Genomic DNA, 26,372 nt, shown 5'->3' with positions numbered 1-26,372 from the left:
CTCTAGCTGTTCTAGGGGTAATTAAAAAACCATTTTCTTAAATTGTTGGATGTTTTGGTGATTTGGTACATCAGTGACTGTGTGCAGAAAACTTGGCTTTTAAGGAGAGAAGAAATTGAGATTGTGAGAACATAGTGCCTGCTAGTCTGACAGCTGATAACGATGTATCCTACTCCCACTGTGGAGTAGGCAGCATCACCACCTCCTGTCAGCAGAGCTGCAAATGTCTTGGTGGTTCTTAGCGATGTGAGCAAGGAGAAGAGCTGGGATAGGAAAGAAAAGAGACTACACACAGGGTCCTTAACTCCATACTTGATTCCTCCTCTAGTTCTCACCCCCCCCCCCCCCCGTTTTACAAAAAGCAAGCAATATTTCACTACTGATATGGAATCTCTGGCTAGTCTGACTCTAGTTTCTTACATTGAATACAACCTAGTTGCTTCTATTTTAAATCAAATGTCCTGATATAAATATTAAATATGTAATTGAAAACTAAAGCTTTTGGTATATGGTGAAAAACATTGTAAATAAACTGAGTGTGGGTTGTTTTTTCTTTTTAAGTTGCAAAAGAGCAGGACTCACTTGAGTCTAGTGTCTTTTTATTTGGGTCTTTTAGGTTGGGGCATATATAAAGACAAATCAAGGGAAGCCCTTTTCACACACAGCTTTTGAGGTGCTAAGGCTCGTGCATGGTAAACAAGTATTCTACCATTGCCTACAGCCCCGGCCCCAGGCCCGGCCCCAGCCCCAGCCCCAGCCCCAGCCCCAGCCCCAGCCCCAGGAAAGTCTCTTTTTAAAGGACAAGATGTTCAGTGCTGGGCATGATGATGCATACTTGTAATGGCAGCATGCAGGGAGGTGAAACAGGAGGATCACTAGTGGGAGTTCAAGGCCAGCCTGGCAACATAATGAGTTCGGAGACAGCCAGGGCTATATAGTAAGACCCTACCCTCAAAGCAAGCAAACAAACGAACAACAACAAATCAAAACATAAATAAATAGCACTCACTATGTAGTGTTGGGGCCACGGTGGTGTCGGCCATGACAGTTGATGAAGAGAAACAGTACCAAGTGGGATTCAGTTGGTGTGTGGACAGAAACAAGTCCCTGGGTGGCTAAGTGATTGCTTTGACACACTACTTAAGGTTCATACTCCTCAGCCAAGAGAAAGCACCCCAAAGCCATTTTCAATATATTTGTAAAATGTTTTAAAATTGTGGGTCTGCATTGTAAAAATTTAAGAGATTTACTTTTGAACAGTAATTTTCTAAAAAAAAAAAAAAAAAAAAATATTGAGTTACACTTTTGAATCCCTCACCATTGAGCACAGTGATCAGTTGAAGTATATACTACTTACCTCCTTTTTAGGTTGCTGCATTTTAATTTTTATTTACCACTTATGGGCCTGAGTGTTGGTAGAGTGCTTTATAAAGCCTTGGGTTTCATTCCCATGACCCTATAAGCTGACCATGATGGTACATGCCTGTAATCCCAGCATACTAGAGGCCTAGACAAGAGGGTCAGAAGTTAAGGGCATCCCTAGCTTTGTGTGGGACACATGAGCAGTCCCCACCTTACATTTAGAGTGTTTACTGCATTATAAGTATTGTTTAAGATTTGAGTAGATAAGGAATCCTAAAATTAGATTCCACTTTTTAAGGATCTTTATGAAACAAATACTGTATTAACTGTTGAATGCTAGCCATTGTAGTTATCTATAAAAATTTAAAAATACTCAGTTCTTTGGGCTTTTTTCTATCTTTTCCCCCTCTTTTTTCATAGAAAAATATTTATAGAAAGAGAAAAAATTTTCTAATATTTTTGTTTATTTTTGAGATGAGATTGCCAAGGCTAGTTTCCAACTCTTGGGTTCAAATGATCTTTCTATAGCAGCTTCCCAAGTGGCCGGAGCAAAATACATCATTACACCCAGCCTGGAGAGGAAAGTTAGCTATTGTGGCTGGTTGCTAGATGGCCAAGCAGTTAAGTTAGGGAAGCTCAATTGAAAAGTTATCAGCAAAAGTAAAATTGATGGAACTTGTTTCTGTCCTTTTACCATATGTAACTGGAAGTTAGTAAAAATAATCTTTGAATAGTCAAACATGTTTTGTTAGGAAATCAAGATGTTATTTCATTTTCAACAACAGTCATCTTTTGAGTAATCTAACAATTTTAAGGAGTAATGGGGAGAAAATTAAATGTTAAAACCCTGTGAGGGTCAGGTGTGATTGAGCAAGCGGCTGACTTTGATAGTGGGGGTGATAAGAAAGGGTTGTGTGGACTCAAGACTACTCAAGTCTGCAAGGTAAGGTCTCGGCCAGCCTGCCCTACAGTGTGAGCACGATCCTGTCTCAAAAAAATCTCGAGGAACACTCTCTGCAACCATTTTGAATCCTACAGATGAACTTTCTGACTATATCATTGTACATAACGCTCTGCTCAGTAGCAGGACACTGCATACCTCTTAGATGACTTAAAGTAGTATTCCTGGTGCAGGAAAGTAAAAAATGAGTGGTAACCTACACAGGCCTAGTAGTAAGTAAGTATTCTATACTGCAGATTATACTGTAAAAGAATATTCTGTGTCCAGGCTCATTTAGCTTAGTGTTGGAAAGTGTACCCAGTTCCTTAAGTTTTCTTACTATAACCTGTCCGTCTGTATTTTGTGTCATTGGAATAGGAAACACTGACTTCTAGTGGCTGTAAGCCTTTCTGCCTCTTTATTCAAAGCTATAGAGTACCATCTGTTTAAAAATAGACTGTCATGGAGCCATAAATACACTTTTCATCTTGTTTTATTATTTGTCTTAAAAATAACCCTACCCATTTACCAGCAGAGTCCTAAATTGATGCCGTAAGTTCCTGTATTAGCCTGGGGACTGGTCTAGGAGTCTGTAGTTAGAGTGGTGATATTTACACGTGAGAAGGGAATGTCAGTGTGGATGGAGAGAGAGTGCTGCCCTCCACTCCCTGCACTTTGTGTTGAATCAGCGTTTGCACTGCTGTAACCTGTGTTCACATGAGGATGTGTGTGGAATGAGTAGAAGAACTGTATTCTTTGAAGCTAGGCACCACACTGTCAGTACCAGTTCTGCTCCTTTTGGTGAGTGTAGATGCTACTCTGAGACAGTGATTTCCTGTTCTTTAAGATGGGCCCAGTGAGACCAGTTTTCATAGTCCTTATATGTAAATGAAGATGATCCATTGCCTCTAAACCCAGCCTGGGCAGCTGAGACAGGACTGTCTCTTAGGTTTCAAGCTAGCCTGTGGCCACAGAGGGAGATCTTAGATCTCCCCAGTATCTCCCAACCCCCCAAAAAGAGAAGAGTAGAGTACGTGGCTAGCATAAAGTTTGAAACAGTAGTAACTCAAACACACACAAGCTGTTAGGTTTTTGGTTATGGTCATTATTTTTCATTTACTATTTAAATACTTTGTTTGCCCACCCCTGCACCCACCGTTATTCTTGCATAATTTATGGACTAATAAGAATCATTACTATGTACAAGTTAAGGTTAAAGGTTAAATTAATTCAAGTTAAGTGCCTAGAACTGTAGTACTTGGTTTACTGAAGCAGAGATTAGCTTTCTCCAACAAGATGCTAGTGCAATTAGGAGGTACAGGGTGGGATGGAAGCCTGGCTGTAGCTGGGTGTCAGCAGACTGCTTTAGTGCACCTCTTCCGGGACAGTTTACTCTCACCTTAGTCTCACCTCCCTGGAGGAGAACTTTGTCCCCAGGTGAAGGTCAGCCCGTGCAATTAACTTTCCTGCACTTTTGGCCTGAGATCTATGGAAAGGCCATCTGTAGTTGAGTATGAGTAACCCTGAACTGTGTTTACAGCAGATTTGGTCTTACATAAGGAAAAGTAGACCAAAGCTAGCATTTAAAAATCTCATAGGAATGTTAAGCACATGCTAAGCACATAGGAATAGCCACACAGAACTTTTAAAAAGTGTATTGCACTTGTTTACTTATGGGGCACATATTGCCACAGTGCACAATTGGCAGTTAGAGCAGCTTGTGGGAGCTGTCTTCAGGCTTGGTGGAGAGTGCCTTTACAGGCAGAGACAGCCCACTGGTGCCTACGACACGCAGAACCTTTAATGATAGTGTCGCATGCTCGAAAAAGTGATTTTTCTTTTCTTTTTTTTTTTTTTTTTGAATCAGAATCAGAGTCTCACTAAGTAGCCATGATAGCCTGGGACTTGCTATGTAGACTTGCCTGACCTTGAACTCACACATAACTGCCTTTTGTGCACTTGGGCTCATGAAGGTATTCTAATATTTTGAAACACTGACTCTTGTAAACTAGACAACAACTAGAATTGCATTTTAAAAAATTAATTCCAGCCGAACTCACACATAACTGCCTTTTGTGCACTTGGGCTCATGAAGGTATTCTAATATTTTGAAACACTGACTCTTGTAAACTAGACAACAACTAGAATTGCATTTTAAAAAATTAATTCCAGCCCCGGAGAGGTGACTCTCAAGAGGACCCAGGTTAGGTATCCACACAGCAGTTCACAGTCATCTGTGACTCCCGTTCCAGGGGATCTGATGCCCGCATCCAGCCTCTGCAGGCACTTGGTGTGCTTGCAGGCAAAACACTCATATTCACTTTAAAAACAAAACAGTTTCTTTGAAACTGTGGGCCTGAGTATCCTAATGGAGTTGAGGTGGAAGCTGAACTTAGGGATAAGAAGATGAACATTTTGGGAAATAAATGAATCTTTTTTCTTCTTTTACAAATACCATGTCCTCATTAAAGTCACTTCTGTTTTGAAAATTCGAGGTGTTAGTTGGCCAGGAAGCCTTTTTCCATGGGTACCTGGTTTTTCTTGGGGAAACATAATAGGGGTACTTTCTCTACTTAACTCTTACTACTTTTTCCTGTAGGTAATCCTGGACTCTGTTAATCTAGTCACTGGGTTTTGTGAATTCATTGGTAAAATATGCTTGAAAATTTGCTTGGCTAGATCTGAAATACTTTATTTGATTTTTTTCTTTATTCAGATAAAGCACTCATTTTGATGCCTGGGATTAAATTTGCAGTGCATACGCTACTGCTAAGCCACACTCTTTTCTAAGAAAAGATTTTTTCTTAATATGATTCTTAAATCTATTGAGTTAAAAAAGGAGTGAAGGAGACACACAGGTTTAAGCACCGAGTGGCACGTGTTCACAGTCTAGGTGGTTTTTTTGTTTTGTTTTGTTTTGTTTTATTTTTTTGGTAAACAGGTGAGTTTTACTGTTCAGATTATGGAAATTTTTCAGTTTTTTTTCTCCTCCACACTCCACACCTTTCATTCCTCCTTTTTGGTCTAGAATAAAAACAAAACTCTTACACAGCCTGAGTATTACATGTCCTTGCATTCATACCACTACTGACTTTTCTTGGACACTTGGTAATGTCTAAGTGGCCTTAACACTGGGGGATTGACAATTGTGCTGCTTCATCGCATCTACCAGCCACTCCGTTCTAGCCTTTAAATACATAGCAAAGGAAGTCTCATCTCCACCACTGGCTGCTGAATCATTGAGGCTGGCACAGAAGAAGGTGTCCACTAGGTTTCTAAGAGCAATAGAAAAAAATCTGTTGCCAGGTGTGGTGGCACATGCCTTTAATCCGAGCACTCAGGAGGCAGAGGAGCTCTGTGAGTTTGAGGCCAGCCTGGCCTATAGAGCTAGTTCTAGAACAGCAGAGATAGACAGAGAAACCTGCCTTGAAAGACCAAATTTAAGAAAAAGAAAAATCAATTTTTCTTCCTCTTCATGTTTTTCCCCAAATCCTCTTGTCTCTTGCTTCCAAGAATTCTGTTTAATCTAGTAACCCTTTTCTTCTTAGGTTGGCAAACTTGATACCATTTTCTCTTTCGGAGACCACCTGTGTGGCCTGAGGAAGGAGCTGGGAATGTTGTAAATGGCCTGAGCAGGGGCAGGTGTCATTTAGCTGGGCGAGCAGGCAGCCTGTGGAAGCAGGGCACCCTCCTGGAGGGAGATGATGGCTAAACTGCGCTAGGAGCTGAGCTGGAAGGAGTGCTGTAGCTGTTACAGGAAGCACAGGCTGCTTATCAGACGCTGCAGAACAGGCAGACACGGACCGCTCCTGACCCTCCAACCTGCTCCCCTATCAGTTGTGGGCCAGGTGCTGCTCATTTGTTTTTAGGAGGTTTCATACGAGTAGCTCCTTTTTAAGAATATTTTTATTTCCCCAAAGACCAAAATTTTATACTTGAACCAGACAAAATCGTTAATTGTATTTAAAACTCAGATGTATAGCATGAAAGGAAATAGTTTGTGTAATGTTGATACTTAGTTGGATAAGGCAGTCTTCTATCTTTTCCCTCACCATTTTCTAATACCTAGCTTTCTGTTAGGAAGCCATCAGTGCAGTGGACAGTTCTTGGCTTGTCGAAGCCATTTACATTGTGCCTTTTAACCTTTAAGTCCTGTCTTGAGCAGTGAGCAGTACTGGCCCAGTACAGTGGGGCTGAAGTCCCAGAGAAGCCAGGTGGTCTTGCTGCCTCCAGCTTTAGGGAATGGAGGGAGAACTACCTAAGATTCTATCAGGGTTAATTCACAAGTACTTGCCACGTTCACTTTCTACATTGTTCAGAGGCCCAGTGACACCCAGCTACTTTAAAAGGGTGTAAACGTGTCAGATTCCCAAGCAGAAAATAGGCTATGCTTCAGAAAATTTCTAGGTTGAAATAAAAATGGATTTCTTGTTTACTTTCAGTTAATTAACTTTCAGGAATTTAAATTGTTTCCTTTTTGGTTTAATTCATTGGGATTGTCATTGAATAATGCATTTAAAGGATGCGAATAATCCTAGGCCTCTGTAGCAGCGGTTCTCAACCTTCCTAATGCTGGGAGCCTTGTTGTGATAATCCCCAACCATTAAGATATTTCTGTTGCTACTTCATAACTGTAAGTTTGCTACTGTTATGAGTTGCAATGTAAATGGTTTTGGAGATAGTTTACCCAAGTAGTTGTGACCTGTGGGTTGAGACTCACTGGACTATATCTGAGGCGGTATGCAGAGCTGGCGGGCTCATCAGAGGACAGGAAGCTAGTCTATGTTACAGCTTTTGTTTCAGTGAATCATAGATGAGCCTCAAGGGCATAAACGTATTTTATGTTGTGAGAAAGTTTGTTTCCGTCATTGAGTGTGCAGCCTTCTTTTCCCTCTGTGATAGTGGAGCAGCTTCTCTCTTTGAGAGTCTCTCAGAGATACTCAGAATGTCCATCAGGCAGGAAGAGTCCTAGAAAAATCAGGAGGGTTTGCATTCCTGAGGGTACTTATGATTTCTCATTTCTTCTACAAAAGCTGGCTGATTTTTATGAACAAATTACTTAGCCTTCTGGGTCTGTTCTCTCTTATGTTCAGTCGTGAAGTTTGTAATCTGTCACTTTGGGTCAGATCAGAAGCTCAGGGGTTCTTAGTGGCGTTGCTTAAACTGCAGAATACTGCATCTTTAATGTGTTTGATCCTCCACTTAATCGCAGTATTAGAAGAGCCCAAGTATTTTCCTGAGAAGACAGAATTGGGACCTAACAGGCGGAAGAGTGCAGTGGGCCTTGCACAGGAGACTGGCTTGGGAGGGAGGGCGGGCGAGCATGGGCCTTGACAGCAGGAGAGTAAGTAGAGAGCCTGCTGGCTGTCTTATTTTGCTTTGGGTTTCAGTCAGAGAAGGGAATCCTTGTCAGCATAGGGCAAGGGAAAGGGGGAAGAAGGGGAACACAGAGCCTCTTGGGCACAAGCAGAGTGAAAGGGAAGAGAGTCTTAGTGAGAAACAGGTGTCTTAGGGACCAGTGAAGTGGCTCAGCTGGTAAAGAAAGGCACCTGCTAGCCACCAAGTCTGATGACCTGAGCTCTGTCCTGTGTCAGAAGGGAGAACTGACTACTACAAACTGTCCTTTAACCTTCATATTAGCATCTTGACATGCATGTGCCTTTAAGTGCACATTTATGTGAGTGTACACACACCCAGACAGACACAGACAGACAAACAGACAGACAGACAGAAACGGAGAGAGGGGAGAGGAAGAGGAAGGGAGGAAGAAGAACACACTAAATATATAATTAAAAGACCCTTTCTAAAGGTTGTATATAAGTAGGATAGATGCTTCTTATTTGAGGGAAATGTGAGGGAATTCTACTAAGAGTTACATGTTTTGTGAATACCAACTAGGAGAAATGTAGGATGTTCATATTCCATTACATTCTTGTTTGCTGGACAGCACAAACCCAGGCAGGTAGTGCTGCACTGGGCATTAGGACTGCAGCCGGTGCCTGCTTAGTTTCCCTTCCCATGGTGCTTTGGCTCCGTCTGGATGTCTTCTGTGACGGAATGAGGCTGAGCTCTCTTGTTCTGTCTCCATGCTTCTTAGCTTTCCAGAATTCTACCAAACTTTGTCTTTCCCATATTTTTAAATTGTTTTGCTGATGATAGATCATAAATAAGTCTTAGTAAAAATGTTTCCGTGTTTTGTGGGAAAAACCCCTTACTAATGACTACAGTTAGCTACATTGAAATGTGTAGCGCTGCTGTATAGTTTCAGTTTGTTTTCTGGTTCTCCTAGAACAAGTTGAAATCATCGCAGAAGGATAAAGTTCGTCAGTTTATGATCTTCACACAATCTAGTGAGAAAACTGCAGTAAGTTGTCTTTCTCAAAATGACTGGAAGTTAGATGTTGCAACAGATAATTTTTTTCAAAATCCAGAACTTTATATACGGGAGAGTGTAAAAGGATCGTTGGACAGGAAGAAGTTAGAGCAACTGTACACTAGATACAAAGGTGAGTATTTGATTCGGTGTTAAAAGTCGTGCCTTGTCCTGAGAAGTTGTCTTCCCAGATGTTGGAGTTCAGTGTGCTCATGAGAACTATAGCAGACCCTGGAGCTAACAAGATCTTCCAAGAGAACGCATTCTCCTTTCTACTTAATCTCTTCTTGGCCTCTCCCCCATTCTGCAGTTTGAGAATGGAAGATTGGAGGCCATTTTTCCTAACCTTGTGTTTGTAAAATTTGCTGAGCCAGGTTTAAGAAAGTCTGTATAATAACTTTTGGTAAAGTAACGCTCTTTTAAAAAGCCGAACAGCTGAGATCAGTGGCAGAAGCCTTCATCTCAGAGGTGAAGGCAGTCAGATTGAAGAGTTCAAGGTTAGCTTAAATTGTAAGACTCTCTTGGAAAAGGGAAAAAGCAGAAGAAGAAAAAAAAAGGATAACAGTTTATCTGTTCCTTATTCTCCTCAGTATAACGTATACGTAATAGTCCAGTATAGATACATACATGTCTTTTATGTTTTTACGCAGATTAGTAGAGTTATTTTCAAGATTTCCCCTAGATGGGATTATAGTATATCCATAATTCATGCTCCAAAGTGTTGCTACACACCCAGCCTGTTTTACACTATTGTCATCACCAGATATCTTACATCTTTTCTTTTTAAAATTATTTTATTTATTTATATTCCATCTGTTGCCCCCTCCTGGTCCCCCTTCCCACAGTTCTTCATCTTATCCACCTCCTCCTTGCCTCTAAGAGGGAACCTCCTCCCAACTCCCCACCTCATGAGCAATCCCCCTCCTTAGGCACATCTTCTCCCACTGAGGCCAGACCAGGCAGTCCTCTGCTATATATGTGCTGGGGCCTCAGACCAGCCTGCAGATGCTGCCTGGTTGGTGGCTCAGTCTCTGGGAGCTCCCTGAGGTCCAGGTTAGTTGAGACTGCTCATTTTTTCATGGGGTTACCCTCCCCTTCATCTCCTTCAATCCTTCCCCTAATTCCTTCATAGGGGTCCCCAACTTCAGTTTAATCTATATATTTTACTTTTTTTTAAAAAAGCAAATCATATTTGGTAACAATATAGATGAGCCTCTCTCTTCGTATCTGTCTATTTTTTAAAAAAATAGTTTTCCTTTTGTAAACATCAGATACTTAAACTGTTGAGATTAAAGGTTGAATTGTATATTTCATTTTATTAAGACTTAAGCAATTGTGGTAAAATGAATTTTGTTCTAAGTAAAAAGAATTTCTAATTTAACATTGGTTAATTTTGAGTACTTAATAAAATATGGGTGCCTTGACTTAAAAGTCTCTTGTCCCTGTATAAGCATGTCTGATTTTATTTGTGTGTGTGTGACATTTTCACATAGGTAGGTGTGTGTGTGTGTGTGTATGTGTGTGTTCTTTGGGTTTTTTTTTGTTTGTTTGTTTGTTTTGTTTTTACAGCTCTTACTATGTAGCTCTATCTATTCACTGTGTAGACCATGCTGATCTTGAACTCACAGAAATCTGCCTGCCTCTGCCTCTTGTACTGGGACTAAAGGCATGTAGCACCAAGCCTGTGGCTGTGTTAGTGAGATTTTTAAAAATTAACTATCCAACTACTTTTACACTTTCCTGTACACTTTAACAGTACTACTTAGGGGTGCACTGACATAGGCTGTTATGTGGGGAAACATCTGTGAAAATAATACAACTTCATGTCTCTGGTATATTGTGATTTGTTTTAAAATAGAAAACAAAACAGTATCTTTTGTTAGGAGTGTAACAAAGGATGGCACTAATTTTATTCTGTATTGGTGTTTTTAAAGACCCTCAGGATGAAAATAAAATTGGAATAGATGGTATACAGCAGTTCTGTGATGATCTGGCCCTCGATCCAGCCAGCATCAGTGTGTTGATCATTGCATGGAAGTTCAGGGCGGCCACACAGTGCGAGTTCTCCAAACAGGAGTTCATGGATGGCATGACAGAGTTAGGGTGAGTATGGGACTTTCCGAGGAGACGAGGTGCTCTCCGAGATGATGGAGCTTTCTCTTCAGTTTTGTCTTCTGCTTTAAATGGAAATTTAAGTTTTTACTAGCCTACAAACAGTACTGAGTTCATATGTTGTCTCCCTGGTATTTTCTGGGTTTGCCAAATGCCTGTATAATTTTGTAGCCTTCTCTAACTACATTGTTCTAGTCGTTTCTTCCTAGGAGTCACTAGTATTAAAATTGTCTGACAATAGTATTTAACATAACAAAGTAAAATGAACACTTATTTTCTATTTTGAGGCTGTGTATTCTGAAGTGATAAAAAATGTAGATTTTAAGAACTAGAGGGTCCATAGAAATATTAAGTGCTTTTGGCTCTGCTTACTGCCTCGATGGCTGGTTAGTGAACAGGTTTGCATAAGTAGATTGAAAAGTGAGGAAAAGGTTTGCTGACAATTGCTAGTTGACTCTCAGGACTACAGAAGTAATCTGAAATCTGGGCATGGTGGAATCCCAGCCCTTGGAAGGCACATGCACGAGGGTCAGGAGTTAAGGTCATCCCCAGCTACACAGGAGCTCAAGGCCAGCTAGGCCTGCAGTGTGAGAGCCTATCCAAACTATAACAAAACCAAAAGCTAACCTTGACTGAGCTGGGCTTCATTCCCAGAACTCTTTTGCCTGTCTGTTTATAACCACTCTGTGAGGGAAATAGTTTACTGACCCATAAGAGATGATAAAACCAGGTGATATTCCAGTCGGGACTAAAAGCAGGATTCTGCTTACTGAGTCACAGGGGCTTTGGAAAGCTGGACACAGTCAGGACACAACCTCTTCAGTAATTTGACCATAGAAAATTTAAAGAAGTACTACACCATGTAAAAAAACCTGAATGTGTGAAGAGGTGGCAGTAGCTGTTGCCACCCCTGGGGCTTCATGAAGTGAGCCAGTCAGTCAGGTCAGAATTCAGTCTCTGGGAAGAAACAGGGCTGCAGGAGCAGGGTGCCTGCTCAGAAGCTGCTACTGTGGTGGATAAAACTGGTTAGAAGGCAGGGGTAGGGGGATGGGGCATGGGGGCTATTGAAGGAGTTATCAGCACTGGGAGATAGCACTGGGACCTTTCGGACACTAACAGCATTTCCCTCTACTGACAGCAGCCTGGGTAAAATTCTCCTTTCTCCCCTGGCCTTTTAGCCCTGTAGACCCTGTTGTCAGTAGACCCTGACACTGAGGGAGCTGGCAAGAGAAATGATATCCAGGGGTTTGTGACTGGCAACTACAAAGCAGGGTGGGCTTACATGAAGAGACAATAAGTTAGTAATGTGCCCCACCCTGGCTCGTCCTATGCCTGCTGGGCTTTACCATCAGAGACACATCTCACTAGAACTATGGAAAAGCAATGTCTCTGCTTATGGAAAACATAATAACAGTGCATCCTATGAAATGTTACAGAGAATATAGAAGGAAGATAGAAAGCAGAAGTGTTTAGAGGATAGACTGAGTTGATTTGTTTGTGGAATCTTTAAGATATAGGACACTTCTGCCCTAAGTCCATTGCTAGGAGGAAAGTAGTTTGGTACATGTTGAAAGCTTTGTAAACATAGGGAAAAACCCTAATTCTGCATTAAATAATTTAGTTGAAGGTACTACAGGTCTTAGCTAGTATTTATTAAAAGCAAGTTTTCAAGAAGAACACGTCCTTAGCAAGAGGCCTAGTTTGGAAGCTATCCCTTGGTCTACCTGCAGCGCTAGCTGTCCCTACCGCAGTGAAAGAGACGGATATGGAGCTGAGTTTGTACATTCTTGTCTCTTCGTGGACACAGAAGTGGAGTCTGCAAGTCAGCGTGTCGAGAGTTTGGTGAATTAATATATTTAAAAAGCATAGCCAATTTCTTTTAGAAGCAGTAATTGTAACATTCCATCACTGTGGGCTTTGTCATCTTTTTGTGCCAACTCTAGACAAGAGTTCCCCTTCACCCATGGCTTTGTGAAGCTTTAGTGACTCATAGTTGACTGTGTTCACAAATTATTGGCTGAAAGTTTCCAAGAAAAAAATCCCTAAGTTTTAAGTTGGGCATCATTCTGAGTAGAGATGATTTTAAACTGTCCTGCTGTCCTGCCTAAGAATAAGCTGTCTCTTTGTCCAGCATGGCCCCACTGTACCCTGCCTGCTTGTTAGTCATTTAGTGGCTTTCTTAGTTACCACAGTGGTGGGGGTTAGCACCAGCCTTGGTCTCGTGACCAGTACTTGTGTTCAGGTACCCGAAAGTATAAGGGTAGTGATGCTGGCAATGAAGGCGTGCCAGAGCGCATTGCCATTTCAGTAGAGAGAGAACATGTGCATAGCCTTCCCATTACTGCATAGCTATTTTAATATTAGTTCCGTTTAATCTCTTGCTTTGTCTTTTCTGTAAGTTGCACTTTGTATCACAGCTATATATGTGTAGGAAGAAGCCGTGTATATCGGGGGTGGGCATGGTGCGCTCCAAAAGTTCAGGGTCAGTGAGGGACTTATGTAAACAGAGGAAATCCTACCTATCTGATTTTTTAAACATAAGTTTTAGGAAACAAATGCAAGCCCTCATAGGAATAATTAAGTTAAGTTTTTAATTTATAGCGAAAAGTTAACCATTTATAAACTTAATTTTATAATGTAGATGTGACAGCATAGAAAAACTAAAGGCCCAAATACCCAAGATGGAACAAGAATTGAAAGAACCAGGACGATTTAAGGATTTTTACCAGTTTACTTTTAATTTTGCAAAGAATCCAGGACAAAAAGGATTAGGTAAGAATATTTTAAAATTATATTTGGTATTTTACATATATTTAAATACATTGATAGTGTATCACTTTTGCAATAGAAAATCTTGTGGTTTGAACATAATGTTATGAAAATAGCAGCTTTGGAAAACAAGGAGCACTGAGTATTTAGTTAGGGAACTGTGGGCATGGTGCAGCAGAGGGTCGCTTGGATGTCTTATGGGAACCACTGAATTGTTAAAACACAAAAGGTCTAGCTACACAACAGAAGTGGCCCTTAGGATTTCACTGGCATTTGTTTATAGGCTCTTTCTGTCCAAAGAGGCTCAAGAAAGTTTTAGGGCCTTAGGATCTACAAAGATACGTTGCAAGGTCACTGTGTCACAGATATAGGGCACAAAGTCTTCATTTCTGGTTCTTTTCTTTTCACATTTGAAATCTGTAAGAAAGGGTGAAAAGAAAATGACTGTGACTAATAATCTTACTGGGAAAGCAGTGAACATTGCAGAGCATCTTTGCCCTGTGGTATCACCTCATCTTAGGAAAAGTTTAGATCAACCAGTTTGTACAAAGTACAGTGTGCATTTGTTTGCTTTGGGCCAATTAGGGGCTGTGAAAGTAAAAGGTGAAATGGAATTTACAAAGTTCCAAAAAGCTTAGACAACAGTAGACAATACAGAGTAGTAAAGAGAGAGTTCCAAAGAAGAGGAGGAGTAACTAAAGCCAGAGAGATTGGAAGGTGTTTTCAAGGCTTTGGAGAGAGCAATGGAAGGCTTGTTATCTGGCTGGATAAAGAAAGGCAGTGATAATGAAGAGCTGGGGGCTCCCACACTTAAAGATAAGTTGAAACTATGGAAGAGTGAAGGCATTGATTTGATTTTAGAGAGACAGGAAGTTGGTAAGATACAGAACAGCTAAATTAATAACCATGGGCTTCTTTTGAATATGGGACAAAAATGTTTTGAGTTGGAGTATGTGAGAAATGGGACCACGGGGAGTTTTTCCATGACAGTGATCCTGTTGAATGTGAGCTTTTAATGTACCTGATGATAGTGGACATCTTCTGGGTATATGCCCAGGAGTGGTATATCTGAGTCCTCTGGTAGTACTATGTATAATTTTTTAAGGAACCACCAAACTGATTTTCAGAGTGGTTGTACCAGCTTGCAATCCCACCAGCAATGGAGGAGTGTTCCTCTTTCTCCACATCCTCCCCAGCATCTGCTGTCACCTGAGTTTTTGATTTTAGCCATTCTGACTTTGTGAGGTGGAATCTCAGGATTGTTTTGATTTGCATTTTCCTGATGACTAAGGATGTTGAACATTTCTTTAGGTACTTCTCAGCCATTTGGTATTCCTCAGTTGAGAATTCTTTGTTTACTGTTTTGTTTATTGAATATTAGCCCTCTATCAAATGTAGGGTTGATAAAGATCTTTTCCCAATCTGTTGGATGCCGTTTTATCCTGTTTGACAGTGTCCTTTGTCCTTACAGAATTTTTGCAATTTTATGAGGTTCCATTTGTCAATTTTTGATCTTAGAGCATAAGCTATTGGTATTCTGTTCAGGTAATTTTCCCCTGTGCCCATATCCTCGAGGCTCTTCCTCACTTTCTCCTCTATTAGTTCAGTGTATCTGGTTTTATGTGGAGGTCCTTGATCCTCTTGGACTTGAGCTTTGTACAAGGAGATAAGACTGGGTAGATGTGTATTCTTCTACATGCTAGCCACCAGTTGAGCCAGCACCATTTGTTGAAGATGTTGTCTTTTTTCCACTGGATGGTTTTAGCTCCTTTGTCAAAGATCAAGTGACCATGGGTTCATTTCTGGGTCTTCAGTTCTATCCCATTGATCTAACTGCCTGTCACTGTACCAATAATATGCAGTTTTTATCACAATTGCTCTGCAGTACAGCTTGAGGTCAGGGCTGGTGATCCCCCAGAAGTTCTTTTATTGTTGAGAAGAGTTTTCACTATCCTAGGTTTTTGGTTATTCCAGATGAATTTGCAAATTGCCCTTTCTAATTCTAGAAGAATTGAGTTGAAATTTTGATGGGGGTTGCATTGAATCTGTAGAGTGCTTTCAGCAAGATGGCCATTTTTACTATATTAATCCTGCCAATCATTGAGCATGGGAGATCTTTCCATCTTCTGAGATCTTCCATTTCTTTCTTCAGAGACTGGAAGTTTTTCTCATGCAGATCTTTCATTGGCTTGGTTAGGGTCACACCAAGGTATTTTATATTATTTGTGACTACTGGGAAGGGTGTTGTTTCCCTAATTTCTTTCTCAGTCTGTTTACCCTTTGAGTAGAGGAAGGCCACTGATTTTTTTGAGTTAATTTTATATCCAGCTGCTTTGCTGAAGTTATCAGGTTTAGGAGTTCTCTGGTGGAATTTTTGTGGTCGCTTACTAACATATCATCTGCAAATAGTGATATTTTTACTTCTTCCTTTCTAATTTGTATCTCTTTGACCTCCTTTGGTTGTTTAATTGCTCTGGCTAGGACTTTGAGTACTATATTGAATAGGTAGGGAGAAAGTGGGCAGCCTTGTCTAGTCCCTGATTTTAGTGGGATTGCTTCCAGCTTCTCACCATTTACTTTGATGTTGGCTACTGGTTTGCTGTAGATTGCTTTTATCATGGTTAGGTATGGGCCTTGAATTCCTGATCTTTCCAAGACTTTTATCATGAATGGGTGTTGGATTTTGTCAAATGCTTTCTCAGCATCTAAAGACAAGAGCATATGGATTTTTTTCTTTGAGTTTGTTTATATAGTGGATTATGTTGATGGATTTCCGCTTATTGAACCATCCCTGCATCCCTGGGATGAAGCCTACTTGATCATGATGGATGATCGTTTTGATGTGTTCTTGGATTTGGTTTGCGAGAATTTTATTGAGTATTTTTACATTGATATTCATAAAGGAAATTGGTGTGAGGTTCCCTTTCTTTGTTGGGTCTTTGTGTTGTTTAGGTATCAGAGTAATTGTGGCTTCATAGAACAAGTTGAATAGTGTTCCTTCTGTTTCAATTTTGTGGACTAGTTTGAGGAGTATTGGAATTAGGTCTTCTTTGAAGGTCTAATAGAACTCTGCACTAAACCCTGGGCTGTTTTTGGTTGGGAGACTACTAATGACTGTTTCTATTTCTTTAGGGGATATGGAACTGTTTAGATTGTTTATCTGATCCTGATTTAACTTTGGTACCTGGTATCTGTCTAGAAAATTGTCCATTTCATCCAGTTTTTCGAATTTTGTTGAGTATAGGCTTTTATAGTAGGATCTGATGATTTTTTAAATTTCTTCAGTTTCTGTTGTTATATCTTCCTTTTCATTTCTGATTTTGTTTATTTGGATACTATGTGCCCTCTAGATAGTCTGGTTAAGAGTCCATTGATATTAAGAGTTTATGTATCATGCTGATTTTCTCAAAGAACCAGCTCCTGATATTGTTGATTCTTTGTGTAGTTCTTTTTGTTTCTACTTGGTTGATTTCAGCCCTGAGTTTGATTATTTCATGCCATCTACTCCTCTTGGGTATATTCACTTCCTTTTGTTCTAGAGATTTCAGGTGTGTTGTCAAGCTGCTAGTGTATGTTCTCTCCAGTTTCTTTTTGGAGGCACTCAGAGCTATGAGTTTTCCTCTTAGCCTGCTTTCATTTTGCCCCATAAGTTTGGGTATGTTGTACCTTTCTTTTCATTAAATTCTAAAAAGTCTTTAATTTCTTTATTTCTTCCTTAACCAAGTTATTGAGTAGAGTGTTGTTCAGTTTCCGTGTATATGTCGGCTTTCTGTCATTTTTGTTGTTATTGAAGACCAGCCTTAGTTTGTGGTAATCTGATAGGATGCATGAGATAATTTCAATCCTGTTGTGTTACCAATTATGAGGTCAATTTTGGAGAAGGAACCATGAGGTCCTACGAAGAAAATAGATTCTTTTGTTTTCAGTTGAAATGTTTTATAGATATCTGTTAAATGCATTTGGTCCATAACTTCTGTTAGTTTCAATGTGTTTCTGTTTCCATGATCTGTCCATTGATGAGAGTGGGGTGTTAAAATCTCCCACTATTATTGTCTGAGGTCCGATGTGTGCTTTGAGTTTTATAGAGTTTCTTTTATGAATATGGGTGCCCTTGCATTTGGAGCATAGATGTTCAGAATTGAGAGTTCTTCGATGAGTATGAAGTGTCTTTCCTTATCCTTTTTGATAACTTTGGTTGAAAGTTGATTTTATTCTGATACTAGAATGGCTACTCCAGCTTGTTTCTTGGGACCGTTTGCTTGGAAAATTGTTTTCCAGCCCTTTACTCTGAGTTAATGTCTGTCTTTGACACTGAGGTGAGTTTCCTGTATACAGCAAAATGTTGGGTACGGTTTACATATCCAGTCTGTTATTCTACATCTTTTTATTGGAAAATTGAGTCCATTGATATTAAGAGATATTAAGGAACAGTGATTGTTGTGTCCCGTTATTTTTGATGTTATTTGTAGTTTTGTGTGGCTGTCTTCTTTTTGGTTTGTTAAAAGATTATTTTTGCCAGGCGGTGGTGGCGCATGCCTTTAATCCTAGCACTTGGGAGGCAGAGGCAGGCGTATTTCTGACTTTGAGGCCAGCCTGGGCTACAAATTGAGTTTCAGGACAGCCAGGGCTATACAGAGAAACCCTGTCTTGAAAAAACCAAAAAAAAAAAAAAAAAAAAAAAATATTATTTTCTTGCTTTTTCTAGGGTGTAGTTTCCCTCCTTGTGTTGGAGTTTTCCCCTTATTATTCTTTGTAGTACTGGATTTGTAGAAAGACACTGTTTAAATTTGTTTTTGTTTTGTTTTGGTTTCCCCATCTATGTTAATTGAGAACTTTGCTGGGTATAGTAGCCTGGGCTGGCATTTGTGTTCTCTTAGGGTCTGTCTGACATCTGCCCAGGATCTCTGGTGAGAAGTCTGGTGTAATTTTGATAGGTCTACCTTTATATGTTACTTGACATTTTTCCCTTACTGCTTTTAATATTCTTTGTTTAGTGCATTTGGTGTTTTGACTGTTATGTGATGGGAGGAATTTCTTTTCTGGTCCAATCTATTTGGTGTTCTGTAGGCTTCTTGTTTGTCATGGACATCTCTTTAGGTTTGTGAAGTTTTCTTCTATAATTTTGTTGAGGATATTTACTGGCCCTTTAATTTGGGAATCTTCACTGTCTTGTATACCTGTTATCCTTAGGTTTGATCTTCTCATTGTCTCCTGGATTTTCTGGATGTTTTGAGTTAGGAGCTTTTTGCACTTTGCATTTTCTTTGACTGTTGTGGCAATGTTTTCTATGGTAGCTTCTGCGCCTGAGATTCTCTCTTCTATCTCTTGTATTCTGTGGGTGATGCTTGCATCTATGACTCCTGATCTCTTTCCTAGGTTTTCTGTCTCCACAGTTGTCTCCCTTTGTGATTTCCTTATTGATTCTGTTTCCAATTTTAGGTCCTGGATTTTTTTTTCAGTTCCTTCACCTGTTTGGTTGTGTTTTCCTGTAATTCTTTAAGGTATTTTTGTGTTTCCTCTTTAAGGGCTTCTAGCTGTTTTACCTGTGTTTCTTTAAGGGAGTTATTTAAGTCCTCCTTAAATTCCTCTTTCATCATCATGAGATGTGGTTTTAAATCAGTCTTATTGTTCTGGTGTGTTGGGGTATCCAGGGCTTGCTGTGGTGGCAGAAGTGGGTTCTGCTGATGCAGCATAGCCTTGATTTCTGTTGATTATGTTCTTGCCCTTGCTCTTTTCATCTGGTTATCTCTGGTAGTTGGCTGGTCTTGCTGTCTTATCCTTCCTGGAAGCCTGTGTGTCAGTACTCCTGGGAGACTGTTTCTCTCTGGGAGTGATTTGGATATGGAGAGCTGTGGCACACACAGGTCGGCTCCCCAGTGCAGACAGAAACCTGAAGGATCCTGCCCCAGCTGTTCCTTGGTTCTTGAGTCCTAATGGCTCTGGGCGGGTCCCTCTTGGGCTAGGAATTTGAGCAGAAGTGGTGGTGTTACCTGTGCTCACAGGTGTGTCGGCACTCCTGGAAGACCAGCTCTCTCCTGAGGGTATTTTGGTATGTAATGTTGTGGCAGAGGATCAGCTTCGGATGCAGACAGAAACTGGAAGGATCCTGTCCCAGGCTGCTGCTTAGTTCCTGTGTCCTGAGGGTTCCAAGTGGGTCCCTCAGAGCAGAGGTGGTGGTCTTACCTGTGCTCACAGATGTTTCCGCACTCCTGGGAGACCAGCTCTCTGCTGGCGTTATTTGGGTATGGAGTGCTGTGGCACAGGGTCAGCTCCACTGGAAGGATCCTGTCCCAGTCCGTTCTTGGTTCCTGTCTCCTGATTGTTCTGGATTTTAAAGATCTTAACCTTATTGTTTAATTATTTACTCTTAAGCCAGCTGGAGTAGTACCTGTCTATCCTAGCACCCAAGGCTGAGGCTGGGGGATTGTTAGTTCCAAGCCAAGCTCCATAGTGAAACGTTAGCTCAGAAAAGAACTTGCTTAGAAATAGTTTACAGTGTTCTTTGTTGTTGTTTTGTTTGGGGTGGGGGCGGAGGAGTTGGTGTCTCTTCCTATGTGGCTTTGACTGGCCTGGAAGTTGCTAACTCAGCTAGACTGGCCTCATAAGGATCCTCTGCCTCTGCTTCCCAAGTGCTGAGATGACAGGTAGGAGCCATCACACCTGGGCAAATTGATAACACTCTAGAGAGCGTTTCCATGAATAGCTCAGGTGGTTCTCATGGCAACCCTTTGCACCATGTGCATGCTATACTAGGACACTACCAACAACACTATTCCCCCAGGCCTCTAGGATGTGTTTTAAGATGGATTTTCATGATTTTTCTTTTAATTCAAAACTGTTTTAATATGTCCTTTTTCACATCGTAATTTTATCCATTGGAAGAAGCACCTCTGTGTCACTGATGTTTTGCACTGTGTTGTTGTTACTTTCTTTGGCGCTCAAGGACCATTTACTAGAATTTGACAGAAAACAGTAAAACGGAACAATGTGGAGAAGCTTCAGTTCCTGGTGGTTCCTGGAGGAAGGACGTGGTGAGGAAGAAAACTTCCTGCTTTTTTGAGTTAGCATCAACAGTGATGATGTAAAAGTCAGAAGCTATAAAAAGCGGGGTTGGTTCTTCAGAGAAACCTGGTGTTAAGGCAAGCATGCTTAGGATTTTGGCATTCCGCAAAGAAAGGGGAAAGAGAAAAGTTCAGCCTCTGAGGAAGAGCTCAGAAGATGTAGGCAGCAAGCTCAGCATGGGCTGAGAACAGCCACACACGCTTTCATTGGATTTCATTCCTTCTTCATTGTTTCTTCTTTTTTTAACTTAAACCATGCATTTATTGATTGATTGGGGTGGGGGAGAGAGAGTGAGAAGGAGAGGGAGAACGTGTGTGTGTGTATGTGTGTGTGCATGTGCATGCACGTCATGACACGTGGAAGTCAGACAACTTAAAGGAGTCAGTTCTCTCCTTCCACTCTCTGTGTTGTAGGGATCAAACCGTAGGCTATCGCGCCCGCTCTCGACCAGCAAGAACGACGCGACCACCAGTCCTTCTAACAGCAGTTTATTCAGTCCTGATTCTTCTTGTTTATATCTCCCCCGAACCCTGGGCCTCTCACTCCTTTTATACTCTCTCTCATCCACGCACCGCAGGCCACGCCCCCTCGCCAGTCACGAGGCTTCAGCTAATCAGGGCAGCAGGGGCAAATCTCCACCAAATTGGATTCACCTGTATCCTGGTACACCTGCGCAGCACTCAAGATGTTTGTGTCTTATATGAGGAAGTTAGGTGCAAGTCATATGACTTAGCTGCAGTCCCTGGCGCCTTTGGGACTGCTGCCACACCCGCTCCCCACAGTAGGCCTCATCAGACTTCCATATTCGCTTACCCATCTCACCAGCCCTATTTTACTCATTTCTGTCCTGATCTTTATTATCTATTTCTGTCTACCAATTGTAGCTTTGCTGTGTTCTCCCCCTCCCAAGGTCCTAAAGTACTTTTTTGAGTTATATTTAGAGCTCAGACTTTTAATATTTATTTTATTTGTGTGTGTGTGTGTGTTCTCACACACACACACACACACACACACAAGGCACTTACGTAGAGGTTGGACAACTTTATTTGTATGTGTGTTTGCACACGCCATTCACATGAATACACACATTCATATATGTAGAGGTTAGACGACTGTGGGAATCATTCCTTCTGGCCCTTTAGGTGGTAAGGGTTATACTCTGGTCTTCATTCAGGTCTTCAGGCTTAGTTGGCCCAGGACTTTACTCTTTATTCGCCCTGTCCTCTCTGTATTCTTTGATTTTTCAGCATGGACACTTCTTGAAGCTATTAACTCTCCTCTTTAGATTGCTTTCACTGACTGTAGCCCATGGGTTTTGGTATGTTAAGTTTTGATTTTCATTTGATTCTTAAGCATTCTTAATTTTTTAAACTACAGTGACCCTCATTCAGTAGTGATTTGTTCCTCATCCATAAGTTTGCCTATTTTCTGTCATTTCTCTTGCTGTTGATGTTAACTATTTCCATCATGATTGGATAGAATAAAAGAAATGGTTCGCTTGTTTTATGCCCTGTTATGTGATTATTTTTTAGAGTATGTCATGATCTGCTAGAACAGTATATATACTGAGGTTTTTAATGGAATGTTCTCAAGGTCCCATTAGGTCCGTTGAATAATAATTTCATTTGACTTATATTTTTGTTTTGTTTTGTTTGTCTGAATGATTTTGTTGGTGAGAGTAGGATACTGATTTGAGCCACTGTTGTTGCACTGAGATTACATCCGGGTCTTCAGATCCAGGAGAGTTTGTCTCTGAAGCTGGTTAGAACAATACATTTAGAATTATGTTTTCTATAAAGGGAGGAAATATTACCGTATTTATTTTACGGATTCATTATTTCCTCGATACCCAAACCAGGTAAAAAGACAATGATAAGAGGAAAACTTCATGCCAGTTTCTTCAATGAACATACATGAAAAAATTGTTAACATACTTTCAGACCAAATTCAGGAGCACATTAAAATTGAAGGTTGATTCATCATATGCAAATTAATAAATGCAGTAAGTCCTTAAATAACTTAAGGACAAGGTACAGAAATGAAGAAAAGGCATTTGACAAAGATCAGTGTGCCTTCATGATTTAAATGCTGGAGACATTAGCATTGCCATAAAATAAGAAGTTATTACTACAAATTTGCAACCGATGTTATATTACATGGACAAAAACTGAGAATATTTCCTTTAAAATCATAAATGGGGCAGAGATAACTACTGTTATGTCTCATGTTCAGTAAACTGCTCAAAGTCTTAGCAGTAACAAGAGAAGAGAAAGATGTAAAAGGGACAGGGTAAGAGGAGGACGAGTAATGTATCCCTATTTGTAGACAGAGAAATTTCTACCAGAGAAATCCTAGATCTAACGAACACTTTGGGTAAAGTTGTAGGATGAAAGAAAAAAAAAAAAATCAGTGTATAGCAAGATTTTGCTGAAAGGACCCAGATATAGCTGTCTCTTGTGAAACTATGCCGGGGCCTAGCAAACACAGAAGTGGATGATCACAGTCAGCTATTACCCAAGGAGCTAAAGGGAACTGCAACCCTATAGGTGGAACAACAATATAAACTAAGCAGTACCCCGGAGCTCTTGTCTCTAGCTGCATATGTATCAAAAGATGGCCTAGTCAGCCATCACTGCAAAGAGAGGCCCATTGGACTTGCAAACTTTATATGCCCCAGTACAGGGGAACGCAAGGGCCAAAAAGGGGGAGTGGGTGGGTAGGGGATGGGGTGGGGTATGGGGGACTTTTGGGATAGCATTGAAAATGTAAACGAGGAAAATACCTAATAAAAAATAAATTAAAAAAAAAAAAGAAATAAGTTTTATTTTTAAAATGACTCTGACTCAGTTCTGATAAGCATTTTAGAAAAAAAAAATCAGTGTAAAAAGAGAAAGAAATTGGGGAAAATGCCTCATTAATAACAGCTGAGAAAAAAAATACCTGTGAGTAAATCTAGTCAAAACAAGGAAAGACTGCCCCTTGAGTAAATGCTTCAAGGCACTGGAAAAGGACACCAAAGATCCTAGGGTGGCAAGGCACATCCCATGATCCTGGACTAGCAGAATTGAGTCTGTGAGAACAGCCATATCACCAAAAGTAAATCCATATGTGTGACTCCCATCAGAATCCTCATGTCCTTCACTGAACCAGAAAAAAAAAAAAAAAAAAAAAAAAAAAAAAACAACCAAAAATTCATGTGGAACCAGAAAAGACCAGGTCTGAGCAAAGCAGTGCTAAGGCAAAAGAACACAGCTAGACATCCAACGACGACTCTGCTCAAATCAGCTATAGTGGAGAGACAGTCTGCTGCTGGTGTACAGACTGGAGACCAGTGGGGCAGAGCAGAGGCCCCAGAAATAGTGTCAAAACAGTTCAATGAAAAACAGGTGGTCTGTTTGGCCAAACTGGATGTCTATTTGTAAAAGAATGAAATTAAATTTATATTTCCCTGTACAAAAATCAACTTGAAGTAGATCACAGAACTTAATTTAAAACTTGAAACTGCTAGAGGAAAATATGGAGAATGCACTTGAAGTTAGGCACGAGTTTACTAAGCAGCTCTCCGGCATCACATGGACTAGCCCCACAGTTTAACACATGCTACTACATTAAAGTGTTTCTGCACAATAAAAGAAACATACATTCCCACAAAATGGGAGAAAATCTAACCAATTGTACTTCAGAAAGAATTTACAAAGAACTATAAAAATTAACACTTAAAAAAATCCTAAAACTGCCAGTTAACAAGAGGTTTTTAAAGAAGAAACAGGTAACAAATGTTTTTAAAAAATATTGAACATCCCTTGTTATCAGAGGAATGCAAATTCAAAGTAAGTTGATCTACCATCTCACCTTAGAATGGTTATCATAAAAATAAAGCAGTACATGCTGGGAAGAATGGGGAGAAGGAAGCTTCAGTTCATTTCTGGTGAGTGCAAAGCAGTGCAGTTATGAGTTCAGTATGGGAGGTTTTTCAAAAATTTAAAAATATTGACTGTCACGTGACCCAGCTGTCCTGCTTCTGGGTGTATCCTCATGTCCTCCACAGAAAAGAATCCATATCCATGGTGCCGGGTGCTCTCGCTTAGACCACCAAAGAGGTAGAAAGGGTGATGAGGAAGGATGGCTGTGCAGAAGGGACATGGGACACGAGGCGGTAAAGAGGCTGGTGACGGGGAAAGAACATCTGCCCAAGTATACTTTGAAAATGCCATGGTATCTAGTATATTGTGTGCTAACTTAACAAATAAAAGCACATATGTGTATTAAAGCATTATTTTGAGTTGCTCCCTTATTCAGTATGAATCGATCTCTTCTAATTGTGCTTTGAAGTCTATTGTGTCAGATATTACAATTATTATTGAAGGTTGTTTATCTATTCATGTCATTTTATTATCCCCCCCCCCCTTTGAGTTCCTTATTTGCTTATCTACTGTTCTATGATGGTGTTTCTTTCTGGGATGGCTCTTGTAGACCAAAAGCCCAGTTGTTTATTTTGCATATCTATTCAGTCTTTACTCCAGGCTCCCTCCTGAGTATCTCATGAATCAGCATCCCAAGACCTCAGCCCCTTGACTCTCAGAAAGAAACAGCAAGCACAAGCACAGACAGTAAGAGACCTAGGTGGTACCCTACCCTGAAATTACTACTCTGAACATGCCTGGCCCTAAATTAGCTCTGTCCCAGCTGACCTTGAACTCAGAAATCTACCTACCTTTGTAAGCATAAGCAAACAAACAAAAAAACTATCTCTTTCCTTAGTATTTTTCTGACCAGCTGGCTCATAGTGCAGATGCCTCTGTTCCTTTAGATCTATGAAGCTCCTTATACAGTTCATATTGCATCCTTATATTTTGCATATTTGAGAAATTATATAATTTTGAACTCCTGTTTTCAGCATTCATTCTCACAGCCTTAAGGGTTGTCCTGAAAGTCACAATGTTCTACCATTTTGCTGAGACGTAGGCATGCCCTTGCCTCCAGACTCATGCTGCCTCTGATTATCATGGAGTTGTTAACCTTGGCAGAGAAGACATTCCTTGAAGGAAGAATGTGAAAATATGTACACTATTATAAAAACAAGCCTTATGCCCACAGCAACCTTATCAACACTGTGGAGGCCCATGCCCTGCTGGCTCTGTTCCAGGGGCAGGAAACCATGCCACACTGTCCCTTACATGGCCAAGCTGGACTCCGGCAGTATAGAATACATGTATCTGTATTCTCTTTGAATTTAGGTAGTTTATTTATATCCTCCAATTTCAGTAAATGTTGTAAATGTTGCTATAATTATTGTGGAATGTCCTGCATGTTCTTTCCTATTTGTCATTGCACCTAGGTTGATTCTGCACTACTCTAAACATGAAAGTGCAGTTGTCTCTTGGGTAGGTTTATTTAATTTTCTTTGGATATCCAGATGCTGCCTTAGAACATAGAGCATATGGTAGATTTTTGTGTTTGTTTTCTCCTTTTTTTTTTTTTTTTTTTTTTTTAGTGTGTGGTCTTAGGATGGCTTCAAACCCTTTGGGATTAGAGATGGGTGCAGCCATGCCTAGTTCCCAATTTTAGTCTTCTGAGGAGCTTTTCCCCCTGTAATGGCTGCAGTAATTTACAGTCCCAGTTTCTCTTTCTCCACATCCTTGTGAATATTTGTTGATTTTTTTTTAATGAACGTGTGTATACAAGTGTCTATAGTGTGTATGAGGGAGGCAGTGTTGGATCCGCTACAGCTGCTTGTTACAGGAGGTTGTGAGC

General features: G+C 40.5%; 1 protein-coding gene across 5 annotated transcripts in view; it reads left to right on the top strand.

Annotated features, from left to right (window-relative positions):
- Dcun1d1 (DCN1, defective in cullin neddylation 1, domain containing 1 (S. cerevisiae)) overlaps positions 1–26,372 on the top strand; it is a 45,368-nt gene that overhangs the window by 7,694 nt on the left and 11,302 nt on the right. For 4 of the 5 annotated variants that reach the window (NM_001205361.1, NM_001205362.1, NM_033623.6 and 1 more), the window contains exons 2-4: positions 8,592–8,808; positions 10,610–10,778; positions 13,429–13,559. In NM_001205361.1, coding sequence (NP_001192290.1) covers positions 8,592–8,808; positions 10,610–10,778; positions 13,429–13,559 — 517 coding nt within the window. Of the gene's footprint in view, positions 1–8,591; positions 8,809–10,609; positions 10,779–13,428; positions 13,560–20,499; positions 20,588–21,031; positions 23,800–26,372 lie in introns of those variants that run through there. The other variant, XR_003954274.1, reaches the window with a different exon arrangement.

Source organism: Mus musculus, chromosome 3 (assembly GCF_000001635.26).
Source record: "Mus musculus strain C57BL/6J chromosome 3, GRCm38.p6 C57BL/6J".
Lineage (NCBI taxonomy): Eukaryota > Metazoa > Chordata > Mammalia > Rodentia > Muridae > Mus > Mus musculus.
This window is presented reverse-complemented; position numbering and strand designations above follow the sequence as displayed.